Source organism: Setaria italica, chromosome IX, assembly GCF_000263155.2.
Source record: "Setaria italica strain Yugu1 chromosome IX, Setaria_italica_v2.0, whole genome shotgun sequence".
Taxonomy (NCBI): Eukaryota; Viridiplantae; Streptophyta; class Magnoliopsida; order Poales; family Poaceae; genus Setaria; species Setaria italica.
The window spans coordinates 15,668,063-15,686,706 of record NC_028458.1 but is presented as its reverse complement, the minus strand read 5'-3'; the positions used below and the strand labels follow the sequence as shown (position 1 = coordinate 15,686,706).

The following is an 18,644-nucleotide window of genomic DNA, read 5'->3' as shown; positions in this document are numbered from 1 at the left end:
GGTTTCAGATATAAGGGGAGCACTTTCAGCTGCTGTTCTTTCTGAGTATCTTCAACTATGGGATCTCCTCGTAGAGGTTCTTTTGCAACCAAAAGTTGCGGACCTTCACTTATGGAAATTCTCAACAACTGGGTAGTACTTAGCGAAGTCTGCATATGACACTTTTTTTATTGGGTCTACTCATTTTGGACCCTATGATAGGATTTGGAAAAGTTGGACCCCGAGCAAGTGCAAATTCTTCTTGTGGTTGGCTGCACACAACAGATGTTGGACAACGGATCGTCTATCTAGATGGGGTCTCCCACATCCTGATTAGTGTCCCCTTTGCGACCAAGAGGATGAAACAATAAATCACTTGCTTGTCTCATGTGTCTTTACTCGGCAAGTCTAGTTCAGGCTGCTTCAAATGGTGGGCTTGCAAATTCTTTCCCCACAAGAGGATGAAGCTTCTTTTGATGACTGGTAGGAAAAGGCGAGTGAGAGAGTTTCAGATTAGATTAGAAAATGGCTAAATTCTATCATCAGTCTAGGGGCATGGACTGTTTGGAACCATCATAACTGGTGTGTGTTTGATGGTCTTCGCCCTGACTTGAATGGAGTCCACAAAGTCATAAGAACAGGGCTGTGTCTTGGGGTCATAGCAGGGGCTAGAGGAATTTCCTTTCTCCTCGCCCTAGTGCCCTTACAAGAGCAACCTGGGTCCTAGGTCTAGTTTAGGTCTTGTGTTGTTGGAAGGTATAGTTCCTGTTTTTGCTTGGGGCTTTCTGCATAGGTTTGCCCATTTTCATATGCTGTAACTTTGGAATTTTCTTTAAACCCTCCTCTTCTTAATATATTGATACGTAGCTCTCCTGCGTGTTCAATAAAAAAAATTACTACAATTTTGTATTAGCTGTAGTGCATATCTATCTTATGTTATTCGTAGCTTAAGATAATGTCAGAGAGCAGCTGCTCTACGACTGGTGTGACTAAATTTACTCCATGTTCTTAGATATATAAAACTGACATACTATTGAGCTTTTAACAACCAACAAATATTTATTTAATAAATTAGTTAAATAAAGTAAAATAGTACCATTACATCTATCATCAAAAGTACTTCAAATTTAACTTTATATTTATCTGATTATATAATTATTTGTAGAAAAAGCTAATAGTCAAACGAATGAAAAAATAATATTGGTGGACATGTGATGTTTTAGGAATAGCCATGCCACTGGTTAAATCTTAAATCCCTCGTATGCCACTGCCGACTATGGTGGGTCCCACATGTCATAAACACATCGATGGTATATAAGGGATTGTAAATTTTTTTTGGCAAATAAGGAAATTACCCTACATATTATGACACCTGCTTGGATCATGGATTGTGCCTTCGTAATTCATCAGTATCGATGTTGCTTGTTTTTACCCTGGGGATGGACTTAACTTCGTTGGAAGTATTAAAAATCGTTTCTCTTCTTTGAGTTTTTGAGTTAGCACATGGAAGATCGCTTTGTTGCTTTTCTCTACTGATGAGCGCTTTGGTGACCGTTTGGGTGTTGGAAAACTTCAGAAGTGGTAAAAAAGTCGAGAAAGAGGAAGGGTGAGGATAAGTTAGCTCGCCCATGACTCGGACTCACGACCACCACCTCGCGTCTTGATTGGAGGCGCAACCAACTCGTGGTTGTGGCCCCAAATCGCCCAGCGCCACAATAAAAGGGGGGCCCGGCTAGTTTTGAGCTAACTAACACACGTCAAAATCCACGCACACCCCCTAACACTGCCACCCCGATCTCTGGTGGCGTTGGAGCCATCTGAAGGCCGTTGCCGTCCTACTGTTGCCGTGTCTGGCCAAACGAGATGGAGGCCAAAGGGTCGACGCGGTCTCCTACGAGCTAGTACAACTACGACGTTTGCATCTCCAACTTCGTCCCCGACTCTCATGGCTGGCTGGGTCATCGCATAACATTGCTTCTAGTTTTCTACATTGGATGCATGCAGGTGCGTGTCCCTGTCCCTATGACATTACTAGGATTTAACGAAAATACCTTAATAAATGTATTTTGACCAGTAGTTTCACTCAAAATATCATTAATGGCTACATAATCAAGGTTATATTAAAAGATTTGTGCAGTAAGAATGGACACAAATTGTATGGTTTGTAGATATAATTTAATTAATTCTTAGCGAAAGTTTATGGGATCCATCATTTTTCGAATCTTAATAACACGACTGTAAAAAGAAATTGAGAGAGTATCGAAAATTTTCGAATAACCCACCCTAGCTTAATTAATTGTATGTGTTTATGGTAATCTGTCGTGACGCCATTGTATTGTATCAAAGCACGCAATGCACACTCTACACTCTAGTTACTTCGTATGGATCAACATGTATAATCTTATGTTTCATGCTTCTTTTTAGGGCTATGTTTCATGCTTTTTGTTTGCACAGGTGGCATGATCAAGCTTCGGAATCGAACACAAATGGCATTAATCAATCAATCATCACGATAACATGACTGGCCCGCCAAGCGAAAGCATATTCGCGTTCATTTCGCAGGCACGTGCCATCTGACAATATGGGTCCACATGCCAGCCGCCCAGGAGCGCGAATCCGTTCGTGCCTCTGGTCCCTCCCTCCGCCTCGCCAACGGTAACGGCGGCTGCCTCCTCCCCAGAACGCAGAACATTCCCCCCACGCCGCGCCCCGCGGCCGCGCCAACGAATAAACACCACCGCGGCGCCACCCACACCCACCGCCTCACGCACTTCGCCTTCTCCTACTTCTCCCCCACCTCAGCTCCGATCCTCTCCCTTCCGCCGCGTCTCTCACCTCCCAGCCCCCGCACCGAACACTACCGCCCCACGCACCGCTCAATTCCATGGCGGCGGCCGCGGCCATGTCCGAGGACGCCGACCCGCCGCCGCCACCACCTCCGCCGGCGCAGCTCCCGCCTCCTCGCCGCCCGCACAAGCTGCTCCAGCCGCGGGGGTACTGACCGACCGCTCTGATCTCGCGCTACGGGGCCGAACATATGGCCCGTGGCGGCGCCTGATGAGCTGAGCTTGAGCTGATGCGGGATCGCTCGCGCGCGTGCAGGTACCAGGTGGAGGTGTTCGCGGCGGCGCTGCGCGGGAACACCATCGCGGTGCTCGACACCGGCTCCGGGAAGACCATGGTCGCCGTCATGCTGGCGCGGGAGCACGCCCGCCGCGCGCGCGCTGGCGAGGCGGCCCCGCGCCGGATCGTGGCATTCCTCGCGCCCACCGTGCACCTCGTCCACCAGGTGCGCGTCTGGTGGTCTGTTTGTCTTCTCCAAGCGGGAATGTGGGTGGTGGAGGCTGTGTTTTTTGATCGGGAGGCGGTTGTGTGTGCTTTGTGCTGTAGCAATTCGAGGTGATTCGGGAGTACACGGACCTCGACGCGGTGGAGTGCCATGGGGCATCGGGGGTCGGTGACTGGAACGCTCGTCAGTGGAAGGAGGCAATCGGGACTAAGGAGGTAAGCGCCAGGGTTCACTGAAGCCCTTGCTATGTCTGAGTTGAGCAATTGTATGCACTGTGAGATTTATGGACTGCAGTGTATGCCTGCCAAGTGCAGAAGTGCTTGATGAACGGTTTGGGACCAACAATCGTCCCGGCGTGTTGATGGCAATGTTTTTTTTTTGTCGAGAGTGGTGGTTCTTAATCGAGTGACCGAGGTTATTATTCACATATGTCAGAGTTGCTGACAAAATAATTCTTGAACTTTGATAAAAACACATATTGGTTTTGCTGCCACAACCCTACAAGGATACTCGACTTACATTCACGAGATCTTGCAACCCTGTAAATGTGCCACTGTGATCAACTTAATTATCTGATGTTTTATGGCTTTCTAGTGCTGTTTCTTCTCTAGGATGTTATAATCATTTACAAGATCTTTCAATTATCATTTCGAAATTAAAAGTCCCATACTTTGCTTATCTACTATCTGCGATTTGAAATATGTGTTTGCCTTGAGTAATGGATCTTTTCCTTTTTGTCTCTCAGATAGTTGTTATGACGCCACAGATATTGTTGGACGCTCTGAGGCATGCTTTTCTAACTATGAGTGTGATGAGCTTGCTAATATTTGATGAATGTCATCGTGCTTGTGGAAACCATCCCTACTCACGAATAATGAAGGTAATGGCCTAATGGGATTGAAGATCTTTTCTTCGATTTTGAGTTTGACAATATCGATAGATAAGCTTTGCCCTATACCCTCTTGCATTTTTTAGGCTAGATGGATTGCTTAGGATCACATTTCTAAATAAGTTTCATGCAAAATTTTCTAATGTTTTACAACCTACTTGAGTTTAAAGGAGTTTTACGTTGATTCTGATTGGAGGCCAACTATATTTGGAATGACGGCATCTCCAGTTGCTACAAAAGGTAGGAGTTCTGTACATGACAATCATGTGTACTCTCTCTTTTTGTCTCATTGTCAAAACTATGCTTTGTGTCATGTTTTTAGACTGTAATTACTTTCATTTCTTTGTGTCATGTTCCAGAAAAAACTCTTTTGATGGATTCTATGATACACCAATACTCCATTTTGGTGCGATATCAGTGCCGAGACCTTTTCTGACACCGACACATGTTGTTGAAGTGTGATGCTTCACTTTTTTTATGATTTTGTGCATCGGACTTAACTCTTCTGTGCACTTGAATTTCGTTGTTAATAATTATTTTAATGCTGCTCTTCATCCTACTGGAAGCTCACACGATCAATTTACTGAAGTTATCTTCTGATCTATGACTGTTTAATTAGGCGTATATTTTCCAACTAATTGTGGTAGGTGCACATTTTGGGGATCCTTGACTATTGTTTGGGTAGGTCATGCAATGTGCGGCATGGCAACCCCTGCTAGGGCATACTGTCATCTCGGATGGCAATTCTTCCATAAAACGTGACATGCTATTCTAATTTGCGTTTGTATTTTACATAACCTTTTATTTATTGAAGCCTTATATTTTTGTCAGGAGCTTCTACTATAGGAGATTGTGAAGCACAGATTGCTCAACTTGAACTGATATTGGATGCCAAGGTTCTTTCTCCTTGCAGCCAAAACTTCTGTAGTTTTGAAATTTATTGAGTTCTTTTAGGAAAGCCAAGTTTGCAGCAAATTGATGTCAATATCTTACATGTTATCCCAGGTATATATTGTTGAAGATAGGAATGAACTTGAGAGATTTTCACCTGGTGCAACAATTGTTAATAAATACTATGATCCTTACTTGTTTGATTTGGATGATCTGGAATCAAAGTTACAGACACTGTTTGAGGAGGTGATTTAACTAAACAATTATATTTCTTCTGATGTGCTAGAAAATTATGTTGTTCGAGTAGTCATAACCTAGAATACCTAATATAGTATTTTAAGTTTGCACTTATGTATATTTTTACTTATCTAAACATGGTACTTTTGGGCAGTTTGATGGTTTGTTGGTTAGTCTACAAGAATCAGCCCCTAATAAATTTGAAGACACTGATAGTATCTTGGAGATGTCAAGAAAGAGCTTGTCCAGGTACCATGGGAAGATATTGTATGGACTGAATACTCTTGGTCCAATTGTTACCTTGGAGGTAATATTTTACTTAAGCGTTGAGCGTGTGTATCTTTCTTTTTCTGAAGGGTTGTGATGCGCTAATGGCCATTATGCTGCATCCTATTTGTTGACTAGTAGCCACACAAATTCCTTTCATCCTGTGTCCCAAGTGATTCGGACCTTCCAACACGTTAACTGTCGCTATTGACTCTTGCTCAGTCAGGGAATTTACTGGATTAAAAAACAAATGGGAGGTGTGATGTAATAGGTCGTCTTTGTTGTAGGAAATACCATTAAGATACCATACCTTTTCTCCTGTTTCACAAAAAAGAAAAAATGGCTCCACTCAGCAGATACATTTCGCTATGTGCCCCCCTTTATGAAAATTTGCTGATTCTTTCCCTGCCAGGTGCCAGTCTTAATTGTGTAGCACTTGCACTGCTCACAATACCATCTTTTTTATTAGAAAATATGTGGTCCCAATCCTATGTTCACAAGTATTCTCTCATTCTGTTCTTTTCTACTAGAAAATACATACATGTATTTATCTTGCAATCTTATTAACCATACCAACTATTTGTACAATTTGAAATACTTATATGCTAACTCTTTGTTGTTGTTTTTTCCTTACAGGTGGTGAAAATATATAATGAAAGCATCAATGCAGTTGGTGATTCTGAAGATTGCCTCTTTTCTAAAGCTAGCCAGAACTTACAGGTGTCCTATTTTAAAGAAGCTTTATTTTTGATAGAGGAAATTCTGCCACAGGGTATGATGTGCTCTTTACTTGTTATCTTCAGTTTCTTATTTCTGATGATAACAGCATAGGTATATCTCAAATGTATGTTTAATATCTTACTGTTTCCACTACATATCCTACATTGAAAACTTTACAATATCTTCCCTATTTATTAATGATAAAGTAATAATACAGTTTACAAGAGCAAGCGGGAATTTATTTGTTTCCATGTGTTTAGTTGATATCTTTAATTTGTCATGTTAATAAAAAATAAAAGAAAAATAAAGGCATGCTTTTATTCAGCTTTTCTGTTTCTTGCATGCTTGATTCTCTAAAGAATCGTGCCACAGAAATTTCAGCACTCCCTATTGTGTCCATCTGTAGATTCCTAGAGTAAATCCAGTGCGACTGTATGCATTCTTGGGTTTAAGCATTGCCCTTAGGGCACTGTACTGGACTGGTTATTTCTTATCTCTCTCAAAAAACTTGACCACTGGGGAGACTCCCTCCGGGCTTTGTTGGTGCCATGCTTCGCACACGTTCAGGACGGGTGAATTTCAATGACTTCTGGAGTTCAATGCTCTAACCAGTCCACTGTGAGAAGCTTGGGTACTTATCTCTCTCTAATACAAAGAGGCGCAGCTCTGCTGAATGTTTGATAAAAAGAATTTCATCGGGAAGTTGTTAATCTGCATGTTCCCGGGTTCATCCTTTTTAGGATTTTATTTTACTGAACTCTCACTATACTATCGCCAGCTAGGAAACTGCACTTTATGCATTGATATGCTTTCTAATTCTTATGGCATCTCCCATAAAAGGTTATGAGGAACTGATGAAATCAGAATCTGGTTCTGCGGAACTAACTAGGAGGGGATATATTTCTTCTAAAGTGGAGACACTGATCAACATTTTCAAATCATTTGGGTAACACCTTATACTACTCAAGATGTTTATTTTTTGCCTATTTTTTATTGTTAATACAAAGATACATTTATGTGTGTTTTCTCCACAGCTCATCAGAGGAAGTCCTTTGCCTGATTTTTGTAGAAAGAATTATGACAGCCAAAGCTGTTGAAAGGTTTATGAGAGGAATTGAGAACTTCTCTCGCTTTTCAATTTCTTACTTAACTGGAGGGAGTACATCAAAAGATGCTTTGAGCCCAGCAGTACAGAGATTTACTTTGGATTTGTTCCGAGCTGGGAAAGTATGATGTGTTACTTGTCAAATTTGATTTAAAAAGGGTTTCAACTGATATGCTAACTTTAATGTCAATATCTAGGTGAATTTGCTTTTCACAACAGATGTTACTGAAGAGGGCATTGATGTACCTAACTGTTCTTGTGTGATACGCTTCGACCTTCCTAGAACTGTTTGTAGCTATGTCCAGTCTCGTGGGCGTGCCAGAAGAAGCAGTTCGAGTTATGTTCTTATGATTGAGAGGTACAAAGATTGCCAGACTTAATCGATTGCATTTTGATATGATTTTAAAAAAAAGTGATATAGGTTATTTATCTTTAAAAAGTTTTTCATAGTCACTGATATTTACTTCAATCCTAAGTTACACCCATGCATAAATCTCTCTTCTTTTGATGCTTTGTCTGGAACTTTCAGGGGAAACTTGGTGCAGCAAGAACACATATTTCGTATAATACGAACTGAATACTATGTTAAAAACTTCGCACTGCATAAATCGCCCAATACTCCATCCCATGATTTGCCTCTCGAAGAGAAGTACATATACCATGTTGACTCAACAGGAGCGACTATCACCGCAGACTGCTGTGTCAATCTAATTCATAAATATTGTGAGAAGCTTCCAAAAGATAGGTATTACTTACACTTCCCTGTAACTATTTATAACCTATCTCGTGCCTCAAGAAAGTTTCGTTTTCATCTAGTTGCATGCTTAGAATCTCAATTGGTTTTGTTGCTGTTATGGGTTGCATTTGCATGTGGGCTGAAAAGTTTATCAGACTTAAATGTCAGAAATAATACAACAACTATACATCCTACCCCATGATTTTCCTGTATTTTCGTCGCATAAAAAATGCTTGTTCACTATAGCACTCTTATGCAGGTATTACATGCCAAAGCCTTCCTTTGATGTGGGTCTCAAAGATGGGTCTTATCAATGTACCTTGACAATGCCTCCCAATGCTGCATTTCGAAGTATAGTTGGTCCTCAAAGCAGTACATGTAATTTAGCTAAGCAGCTTGTATGCCTTGAGGCATGCAAGAAATTGCACCAGCTGGGAGAACTCAATGATCATCTGGTACCCTTGACTGAAGAACCTAATGATATTGATACAACTGTAACAGATGGAAAATGTCTTTCTGGACCAGGTATGGTCTAATGTCTTGCAAGTCTTTCACTCTTGCTTCCATCAAGATTTCAAGGATAGGAACGTATATTTGTCTATTTTGCTATGATTCAGCACTAACAGAATACTGTGTACTATGATTATGACTTGGAATGGGCCTAAAATTTTGCATAGCAAGATAAAACTTGATGATGAACCTGTGCTGGTAGAATGTGTTTGATGTGTTACATGTTGCATCATAATTACTTGTGCACGATATCTCTTCATATATAGTGTTATATGTTTGGACTTGTTTATTAAAGAAAAAGTCTCCAGGCCATTGAGCTCAGTAGGTACTCTCTCATGTTTGTTACTTTTAGCCATATGCGGCATACTTTAGTCTGCAAAAATGAAGTTGACAGTAGCATTCCTGTACAACAGCTATGAGCGCTTCTTTTGAAGAAAATTCTGTATCTTTTAATTACCCTTTCACCATTTTGGCAGGAACAACTAAACGAAAGGAGCTTCATGGAACTATAAATGTTCATGGTCTATCTGGAAATTGGATCCATGGAAGTGAAACTGCCACTCTGAATACTTATAGATTTGATTTTGTTTGTGATCAAGAAGGTGAAATTTATGCTGGGTTCGTTCTCTTAATGGAATCAGTACTTGATGATGATGTGGCAAATTCAAAAATAGATCTCTTCCTTATACCTAATAAAATGGTCTACACCACTGTAACTCCTTGTGGAAAAATTCAACTGAACAAAGAGCAGGTTGTTGACAACACTAGTTGTATCATTTTTGTTAGAGTTCTGTAAACTTTACCCATGGCTTACTTTTCCTTGTTTTCTTCAGCTGCATAAAGGAAAATTATTCCAAGAATTCTTCTTCAACGGTATATTTGGTAGATTGTTTCATGGTTCCCGAACGAGTGAACTGCAAAGGGAATTTATTTTCAGAAAAGGCCATGAAATACAATGGAGCTCAGACAACATGTACTTACTTTTGCCTTTGAAGCATTCTTCCTATATACAGCGTGATCTAAACATACCGTGGGAAGCTGTTGAATCTTGCTCTGATGCAGTGGAGCAGTTGAGAAATTTGTATATGGAAGACGGAAATCTCAGTTATGAAAAGTTAAGTCCAAACAAAATAAACGAGGGAGAAGAAATCATTCATCTGGCCAACAGATCTCTTCATTTTTCTAGGGTCAAAGATTCAGTTGTGTTATCTCTTCACACTGGGAGGATCTATTCTGTTCTTGACTTGATTTTAGACACAACTGCAGATGATTCATTCGATGAGATGTATAATGGGAAAGCTTCACCATTTTCTTCATTCGTGGATTACTACCATCAAAAGTAGGTGTTTGTTTTTACATGTCTCAGTTTCAAGAATGATCCACGAATTTCTTAGTTATCTGTTTACGTCTGTGTAGGTATGGTATTGTTATTCAACACCAAGGACAACCTTTGTTGCTGTTAAAGCAAAGCCACAATGCACACAATCTACTTTTTTCAAAATTGAAGTACACAGGTACTGCAACCTTAATGTAGTAACATTATTTCCTTCTCTGTTGTAACAAACTTTAAGTCTTTGAGATAACTACGTTACTTTTGGCTCTGGTGTTACATGACATTCCACTTGACTTATGGCAGATGGTTCAACTGGCAATCCTCTGCTCTTGGAGAAAGAGCAAATTCATGCCCGAGTGCCACCTGAACTACTCATCCACATTGATGTCACAACTGATATTCTCAAATCATTTTATTTACTCCCTTCTGTAATGCATCGGCTTCAGTCTTTAATGCTAGCCAGTCAGCTTCGCAGCGACATTGGTTGCACTCAACACATACCGAGTAGTTTGGTTTGTTCTTCTCTCATGATATTACATATCGTTTTATTTTGTGAAGATAGTAATGCACCTCAGGAATCTGATTTCTAGTCATGTCAGATATTGGAGGCTATTACAACTTTAAGGTGCTGCGAGACATTTTCTCTTGAGCGGCTGGAGTTATTAGGAGACTCAGTACTGAAATATGTAATAGGATGTGACCTGTTCCTAAGGTATCCAATGAAACATGAAGGTCATCTCTCCGATATGAGATCAACAGCCGTATGCAATGCAACACTTCATAAACATGGAATATGGCGATCCTTGCAGGTAGATGCTTTCAAGCCTAAAGTCCATTTGTATGGTCTCAATTTGCAGAAGTTTATAATTGATTCTGTCAATATTCTTTACATCATAATTCAACCATTTCTGTTTGAGAATGACACCAATAAATTCCTTGTCATCATGTAACAAAAGTTGATATTTCCCAGAACCTTAGTCCTAATGGAATAAATATGCATGAAAGTATTCATGCTATCATGACAGCAGGAGTCCAGTTACATTGTTCTTTCTTTGAAAGCATATAAAGTGTGCTACCCTCCTGAAGTTTCCTAAAGTTATACGAGGGGGCTGGTGTCATCTGATTGATTTCTTTGAAACCTTTCCTTTTTATTAGGTTTTAATTTTTTAATGCCTATCTATTTCATGCTTTCAGGGTTATGTACGTGATAGTGCATTCGACCCACGTCGTTGGGTTGCCCCTGGACAGATATCATTGCGCCCTTGTCCTTGTACCTGCGGAGTCGAGACTGCATTTGTTCCTTTTAGTGGAAGATATATCAGAGACGATCCATCTTTTGTTGTGGGAAAACCTTGTGACAGAGGTCACAGATGGATGTGCTCGAAAACAGTATCTGATTGTGTTGAAGCACTAGTTGGAGCATATTATGTTGGTGGTGGCATCGCTGCTGCACTTTGGGTTATGCAGTGGTTTGGTATTGATATCAGATGTGATATGAAACTAGTGCAGGAAGTGAAATCTAATGCATCTCGTCTGTGCTATTTATCAAAATTTAAAGATATCGAGGAACTGGAAGCAAAACTGAAGTACAACTTCTCGGTTAAGGGCCTTCTGCTTGAAGCCATAACACATCCATCTCTGCAGGAATTGGGGGTCGACTATTGTTACCAGGTTAGTGAAACAGAGTAGTTCTTCTCATAGGTGTAGCAGTGCTGGACTTTTACTACATTAGATTATTGAATTCAAATCACAAATTGCTTGAAAATAAGATGCATATCTTAATATTTTTGCTTTGAATCAGCGGCTGGAATTTCTTGGTGATTCTGTACTGGATCTACTAATCACACGGCATCTATATGCTTCCCACACTGATGTTGATCCTGGAGAATTAACAGACTTACGTTCTGCTTTGGTCAGTAATGAGAATTTTGCACAAGCAGTTGTCAGAAACAACATGCATAATCATCTACAGCATGGATCTGGAATACTTTTGGAGCAAGTAACAGAGTATGTCAGATTTAATTTGGAGTGCAACCAGAAAGAGAATGAATTCCTTCAACAAGCTATATGCAAAGTACCCAAGGTTAGAAACTTAGTTATACTTACGTTCATGGTTTAACAACCTAGTTTTCAATGTTGTATTTTTATCTCTTTGAGTGAATGATGTGTAGCTCTCCAGCATGTTCTTGATAAAATTATGAGTTTCCATTGTTTCCATGATGTCTATTTCTCTTTACTCCGCAATGTGAGCTTTCCTAAGCTGACAGTATCCACACAAGTTAGCAAGCTAATTTTATTTTTCTTGTACAGGTTCTTGGAGACATCATGGAAAGTATTACTGGTGCAATATTTATAGATGTAAATTTTAATGTTGATCTGGTTTGGAAGATTGTTGAACCGTTGCTTTCTCCAATGATTACCCCTGATAAGCTTGCATTGCCACCTTATCGTGAGTTGCTGGAGTTATGTAGCCACCTTGGTTGCTTCATAAATTCAAAATGTACCAGTAAAGCAGAAGAATTAATTATAGAGATGACGGTGCAGTTAAAAGATGAACTTCTGATAGCACAAGGGCATGACAGAAATAGGAAGAGTGCAAATGCAAAGGCAGCAGCCCGAATTTTGGTTGACCTGAAGGTACGTTTTCTCAAACAGGCACAAAAATAGTGAGAAACTGTCTAGTTCAAGGGTTGGGGCATATCCCTCGTGATGCTAATGGGTATCCCAACGACACACCTTGGGTGTAAATTTCTGGCCTATGGCAATGTGAATATTCATCTCTTGCTCACTCTTCCTTGGGTGTGCAAGTGTTTTGCTGCTTTGGCAACAGAGCTTTTGTTTCGTTGGCTATTTATTCTACCATGCTGGATACTGATTTTTGTATCTTTTAAGCAGAAAAGGGGTCTTTCACTTAAACAATGTTTATCTAAGGCTAAGCAATTGGACACTGTCTCCTCAGAACTGCAATCTCAATTGACAAGTGTAAGCTTCTAGAGAGTTCTCCACAAAATGGCACTTCAAATTATTCAATTTAATTATGACTTTCTGAGTAATGACCATTATTGCATCTCTGCAGTTGGAATTCCGACATGATTTTCCGGATGTGAACGGAAATCTTAGCCTAGAAGGTCTTTCCTCAGTGGGAACAACAGGTGTGTCCTGTTTTGGTTGTTATATGGTACTCTATGGCTTGCTGTCTGATAAACTGGGAAATACTAGAAATTAAATTTGTTTACCTAGTTCTAGTTTCTGCAAAATACTTAATGTACTCAGATACCATGCCCTTTCATATGCTCCCAGTTGTTCTTCCTCTCAAAATGGATAAAGGTGGACCTCGGACTGCACTTTTTAGGCTATGCAAGATTTTGCAGTGGCCAATGCCGAAATTTGAATTTGTGGAACAAAGGTTTAGGTATGTATACGAAAATTCCAACATATTACTCTATACTAAAGAACATGAACCTTGGTAATGCTTATTCATTTGGTCTTCCGTAAATTTTATGCTTTTTCCTTTTTTTCTTCTTTGTGTTTTCCTTTTAAGCATCACAGTTACATGACTACCAGCAGAAAATAGCAGGCTTCTAATACGATATCAGATGGTATAGCTGGTTTAGTGCTTTTCAGATGGTATAGCTGGTTTAGTGCTTGCTTATACATGATAGAGGAGCTTTTATTCATGAAGCAATATAAAATGATCTGAGCATCAGCTTTTGTATGCTATATCAATGATTAAGTAGTATTGAGGGTATTTTCAAGATATTTATTTTATTTTTTCTGGAACAGGACTCCTATTGTTCTGGATGGGGTTACAACTACAAACTTCAATAGCTTTGTTTCAACCATCACCTTGCACATACCTGATGTGACAGTCATTACACTTCAAGGTGATCAACGAACTGACAAGAAGAGTTCACAGGATTCAGCGTCGTTGATAATGCTTGAGAAACTCCAACAACTCAAGGTCTGCATGTGCAAGATGTAGCAAAGCGGCATGCATGGATCATTATGCCAGTTACTAAGCTAATGGATTCCGTTGATTAACGAGTGACTATAGGATGTGCCGTCCGAAACACTCGATTGTGTAGGCTGACTACAGGATGTATTAGTGCTATGCTGTACAAAATAGCGGGTTATGAGATTTAACATAGAGTTGTGCTCAATCTCTATAGCTCCGCTATAGCCCACTATAGCGTCGCTACGGTACATTGCTTTTTATAACCTCAGTTATAATACCTGACCACTTGATTCTCTGGAGTGTAGTCTCTACTCAAAAGTCCAAAATACTACTGTATAAATAGGCTAGAGCGCTACAGATATTGGAAACTACTACCTACGTATTAAAATATTTGTCGCTATTCGCTATTGACTTTTTCACGATGTTTGACCATTCGTCTTATTCAAAAAATTATGTAAGTATCATTTATTTTATTTGTGGCTTACTTTACCATGTATTTTAAGCACGACTTACCTTTTTCATACATTTGCAATAAATTTTTGAATAAGACGAACGTTCAAATATTGCAGAAAAAATTAACAGCGACAAATACTTTGATACAAAGACTACCTTTTTAAAGTTTACGATCCATAGTTTCGTGAAGCTATAATGGAGACAGACAAAAAATACCGGAGTAGCAATACAGAGACAACAAAGCAAGTGAGTGGATATGAAACCGCTTCGTATCATTGCATTCATCACAAGATCGATGTGAATGATAAGAAAAAAAAGATAATAACAAGGAAGAAATTAAAAGCACTTTTACTTACCAATCAACACATTTGAACTAACAAGATAAACAAAAAAGTACAATAGTCACCACAAATTAAGATTTAATTTCAACATAGCTTGAGTCATGGAGACACGGTCCATGTAAGTTGGGGGCCTGCCAGCTTACCCTGTACACGTGCTTACACACCGACATCAGTTGAAGGGCATTCCTTGCCAGTCAAGTCGAACCACTCAACCGGGGACCAACGCGGCAGCTTGGGGCTGAAATGGTTGGAAACCACGCGGGAGCAGGGCCGGCTCTGCAGTTTCGAGGGCCATTGAGCAAGATTAAAAACTATAGGCCTTTTAACATAAATATTTATTTTTATTTATAACATAAAAAGAAAATAATAGTACTAATATGTATTCTAACAAATGCTATATTGGTTTTGATTATTCTCATGAGAATCCGGCAAATTCTTCTTAGGTAACGATTCTAACACCTAAATTGCAAAGGGAATTAAACATTGGAATTAGAAGTTTAAAACGCTAGAAATCTAAGACATCAAGTCAATAACCTGCTAGGTACTAACTGCTAAGAGCAACTACAAGAGTTTTCTAAAAAATTCTTCATCAAAAGTATGTATTAGGGACTTTCCAAAAAAAATTTCTCCAAAAATATATGAACCCATAGTAGATCGCTAATAACTAACTCCAAATATTTTTAAACAGGCTACATCATCTTAATTGGACCTATTAGTTGGGCTGCCCAAATCCCCCTCGATCAGCTCCCTCCCCCTCGTGATCTCCACGCTGCCGCTAGAAGTCCCGTCGCGCAGGAGCACTTCGCCACCACCCTTGCCCAAGAAAAGCAGTTTCTACGATCTCCAACTCCGATTGGAGATCCAACTCTAATTGGAGATAGGTAAAATGAATTTATTATGAGTCGATGAAACCTTTCAATACAACTGATGCTGGATTCGTCGTGAGATGATGACCATGTGATCTTGCTAACAAATTCACCGCAATAAGCTCAGAGTGCCCCCCGTCTTTAACACTCATCACCGGCCGCTGGAAAATATCCTCCCTCAACAGTTGCTCTCTCAGTGCCAGCCACCCACTCCCCACCGGCACCGGAGCTCCAAACATTCCCAGCCAGCTTCCTTCCGGCCGCCGAGCACGAGCACCTCGCCACCTCCCCACGCTCGGCCATGGAGGACTGGCTCTTCTACTCCCTCACCACGCTCCTCTGCCTCCTCTGCTCCCTCCTCCTGCGCGCCGGCCGCGCCCGCAGCCTGGGCGGCAGCAAGGCCCACGCCGCCGCTGACTCGCTCCCTCCCTTCCGCCGGAGCCAGCGCCGCTGCCGATGTTGGGCCCGCTGCTCTTCCTCGCCCGCCGTCGCTCGGGAAAGGCCTGGCGCCGCGCCGCTCGGGGAGGAATGGCGCGCCCGGAAAGAAATAGCGCGAATGGCAGGCGCGAGCGCGCGCGGGCGGATTGGGGGAGGGGAAGCACCGCGCAAATTTGCTGGCGGAATAGCTCTCGATGTGGGCGGATGCAAATTTGCGGTAGGTTCGAGGGAGCAACTTTTTTCCCTATTTCCCTCTAATTAAGATTTTAGAAGTAATTTAAGGGAGCTCTTGGACTGCTTCAAGGAAGTAAGCTATTGGGGCAGAGCAGGATGAAGGAGACTCATCAATCTAATTTGCTAATCTCGTTTCGATTTCACGGAATCGCGGACAAAGTATCATGCGCGGTGCGGACAAGACGGCAGGCGCGAGCGTTGAGCGCGTCACTTCAGTTTCACGTGTCACTGTGTCAGGGACGGATGGGCGCTGGCGGGGGCCGAACCACGATTTGTTTCCATGAGCTCCTCGAAGGTGCCCGACCGGACAACCCGGATCTCGAGCGGTCCGCGACCCGGCACTGCCTGTATATCGCGTTCAGGGCCGCCTCCATCTCCAGGCAGCACGCGCCGAGCGTCTCCCCGTCCACCGCGGCGCCTGGCATCAGCTCCCAGTAGATGACGTAGTGCCCCGGGACGCTGGCGGCGCACGCGCGGCTCGTGTAGTCGACCAGCGGCGCGCCGTGGCCGTGGCCGTGCGTCGGCCGGAGGAGCAGCGCGGACGCGCAGTTCACGGCGCGCTGCAGCTCGGCCTCGTCGGTCTTGTCGATGGAGTTGAGGGAGAGCAGCACGCCCGCGCGGCGGACGAACCGGAACTCCGGCGCGGCGTTGTGGAACCCCGTCGCGAGGAGGACTTCCCCCAGGCGGTAGCGGCAGAGCCCCGCGTAGGTGGTGACCACGGGCTCGTACTCGCGCCCGGCCTCCACGCGGGCAAGCTCCACGAGCTGCCGGCTCCTCTGGCTCGGTGCCGCCGCGTCGCCGCCGCCGTCGTCGTCGTCCAGCGGGAGGAACTCGAAGTAGGCCATGTTGGGCATGATGGTGTAGGACACCTCGGAGGGGTCGCACATCGGCCGGAGGTTGAGGCCGATGTAGCACTCGGAGGCCCCGTAGATGGTGGAGACGATCGGCAGGCCGCCGCTGTAGAAGTTCAGGGTCGGGACGTACTGCCTCATCGAGCCGGTGGCGATGGCGTGTAGGCACTTGGTGTTGGGCCAAATCCGCGGGATGATGCCGGCCCAGCGATCGCCGGAGCACTCCGCGCGGATGAACCTGGCGAGCTCGGGGATGCCGGCGACCGCCTCGCGCACCGAGGGGTCGGTGACGCGGCGGGTCGAGGGTCGTTAGCGCACCGGCCTCGATGTCGGCGGCGAGCTGCCTCCAGTTGAGCTGCAGGAAGCGGATCGCGAGGAGGAGGCTGTAGGCGAACACTGTGCCGATGCGCCGCACGCTGCCGCGGTGGCACAGGCCGCACAGCATCTGCGCGTACATGCCCTGGGACGTGTCCTCGCAGAGCACCGCCGCCGCGGGGCTCGTGTACTTGCGGCGGGGATCGTAGGGGAGCTTCTTGAAGTGGTCGCTCCTGAAGAAGCTCGTCATGACGGTCCGCGCCGGCAGGCCTCCTGGCGTCTTGGTCTCCGACTTGACGAAGTAGAAGTAGAAGCCGCTCCCCTCGTCGAGCAGAGGCACGTGCCTGCTCATGACTGGCATGACGAGGCCGTGGAGTAGAGCGCGGCGGTCGAGCTCGTCCTCCACGGTGGGGATCAGCTTGGGCTCGCCGCCGCCCGACGTCCCGGAGCTGGCGAGGAGCTCCGAGATGGGGTGCCCCGGCCCCGACAGGATGGGCGAGCGGTCGCCGTAGACGATGCGTCGGATGTACGGCCGCAGGTCCTCGTAGGTCACCATGGGTACCTTGGCCCGGAACGTGGCGCGGTCGGTGGCGCCGGCGAGGCCGCACTGCTTGGCGAGGTACTCGGCGTCGGCGTTGCTGGTGAGGATCTCCTCCAGCACCCGCTCCTGCACGGCGTCCACGTTGGTCGTCATCTTCTCCATCTCCTTCGCCGGTGGCGACGAGCGAGGCTGCTGGGTGTGGGTCGTTGCTGCCATTGTCGGCTCGCTAGCTCCAAGCACGAATGCTAGGCTAGGTAGGTAGGTAGGTAGTAGCTGTACTGTACGTATAGATAGTGTGAGGATCAGAGGGAATTGAAGAGTGGGTTGGATTCAGAGGGTTTTGAGTGGCCGTCGCCGGCCCGTCGAGGTACTTGTAGCCACAGAAAATTGTAGCATGCCCACCCGGTGCAGGTTCGATTATTGGTGATGCACACCGGTGGAAATATATGAATTCTCAGGAAGGATGGTCTTCTTTGCTGTACTTTAGATGGCAGCGAGAACAGTATGTAGCTGAGAGCGACTCTAGTTCAGTAGATGAAAATATTTCTAAATAGTGTTAAAAGAAGCCGTCACGTTCGGGAGGTTCTAAAAATTATCACAAAGAAAAGAATCCGGGCCGTTGATTTTAATGATCATCCAACGGTCATAACTAAATTAAAGAGTCCATGGTGAAAGAAGAGAAGAAAAAAATCTA

The 18,644-nt window shown here is 43.6% G+C and overlaps 1 protein-coding gene and 1 pseudogene across 1 annotated transcript; one reads left to right on the top strand and one right to left on the bottom strand.

Annotated features, from left to right (window-relative positions):
* Positions 1–3,055: 3,055 nt before the first annotated feature.
* Positions 3,056–14,277, top strand: LOC105915120 (endoribonuclease Dicer homolog 3b-like). The gene is given in 25 exon segments (XM_012848973.2): positions 3,056–3,268; positions 3,370–3,483; positions 4,014–4,148; positions 4,328–4,397; positions 4,989–5,065; positions 5,067–5,294; positions 5,440–5,592; positions 6,189–6,324; positions 7,113–7,183; positions 7,317–7,499; positions 7,575–7,735; positions 7,907–8,122; positions 8,373–8,638; positions 9,100–9,374; positions 9,457–9,962; positions 10,040–10,137; positions 10,260–10,468; positions 10,556–10,765; positions 11,151–11,627; positions 11,758–12,039; positions 12,267–12,593; positions 12,852–12,938; positions 13,033–13,108; positions 13,257–13,368; positions 13,740–14,277. Coding segments are annotated over 25 exon segments (4,881 nt in total). The 3' UTR covers positions 13,939–14,277.
* Positions 14,278–14,656: 379 nt separating this feature from the next.
* Positions 14,657–18,276, bottom strand: LOC101769868 (annotated as a pseudogene).
* Between the last annotated feature and the right edge of the window lie 368 nt (positions 18,277–18,644).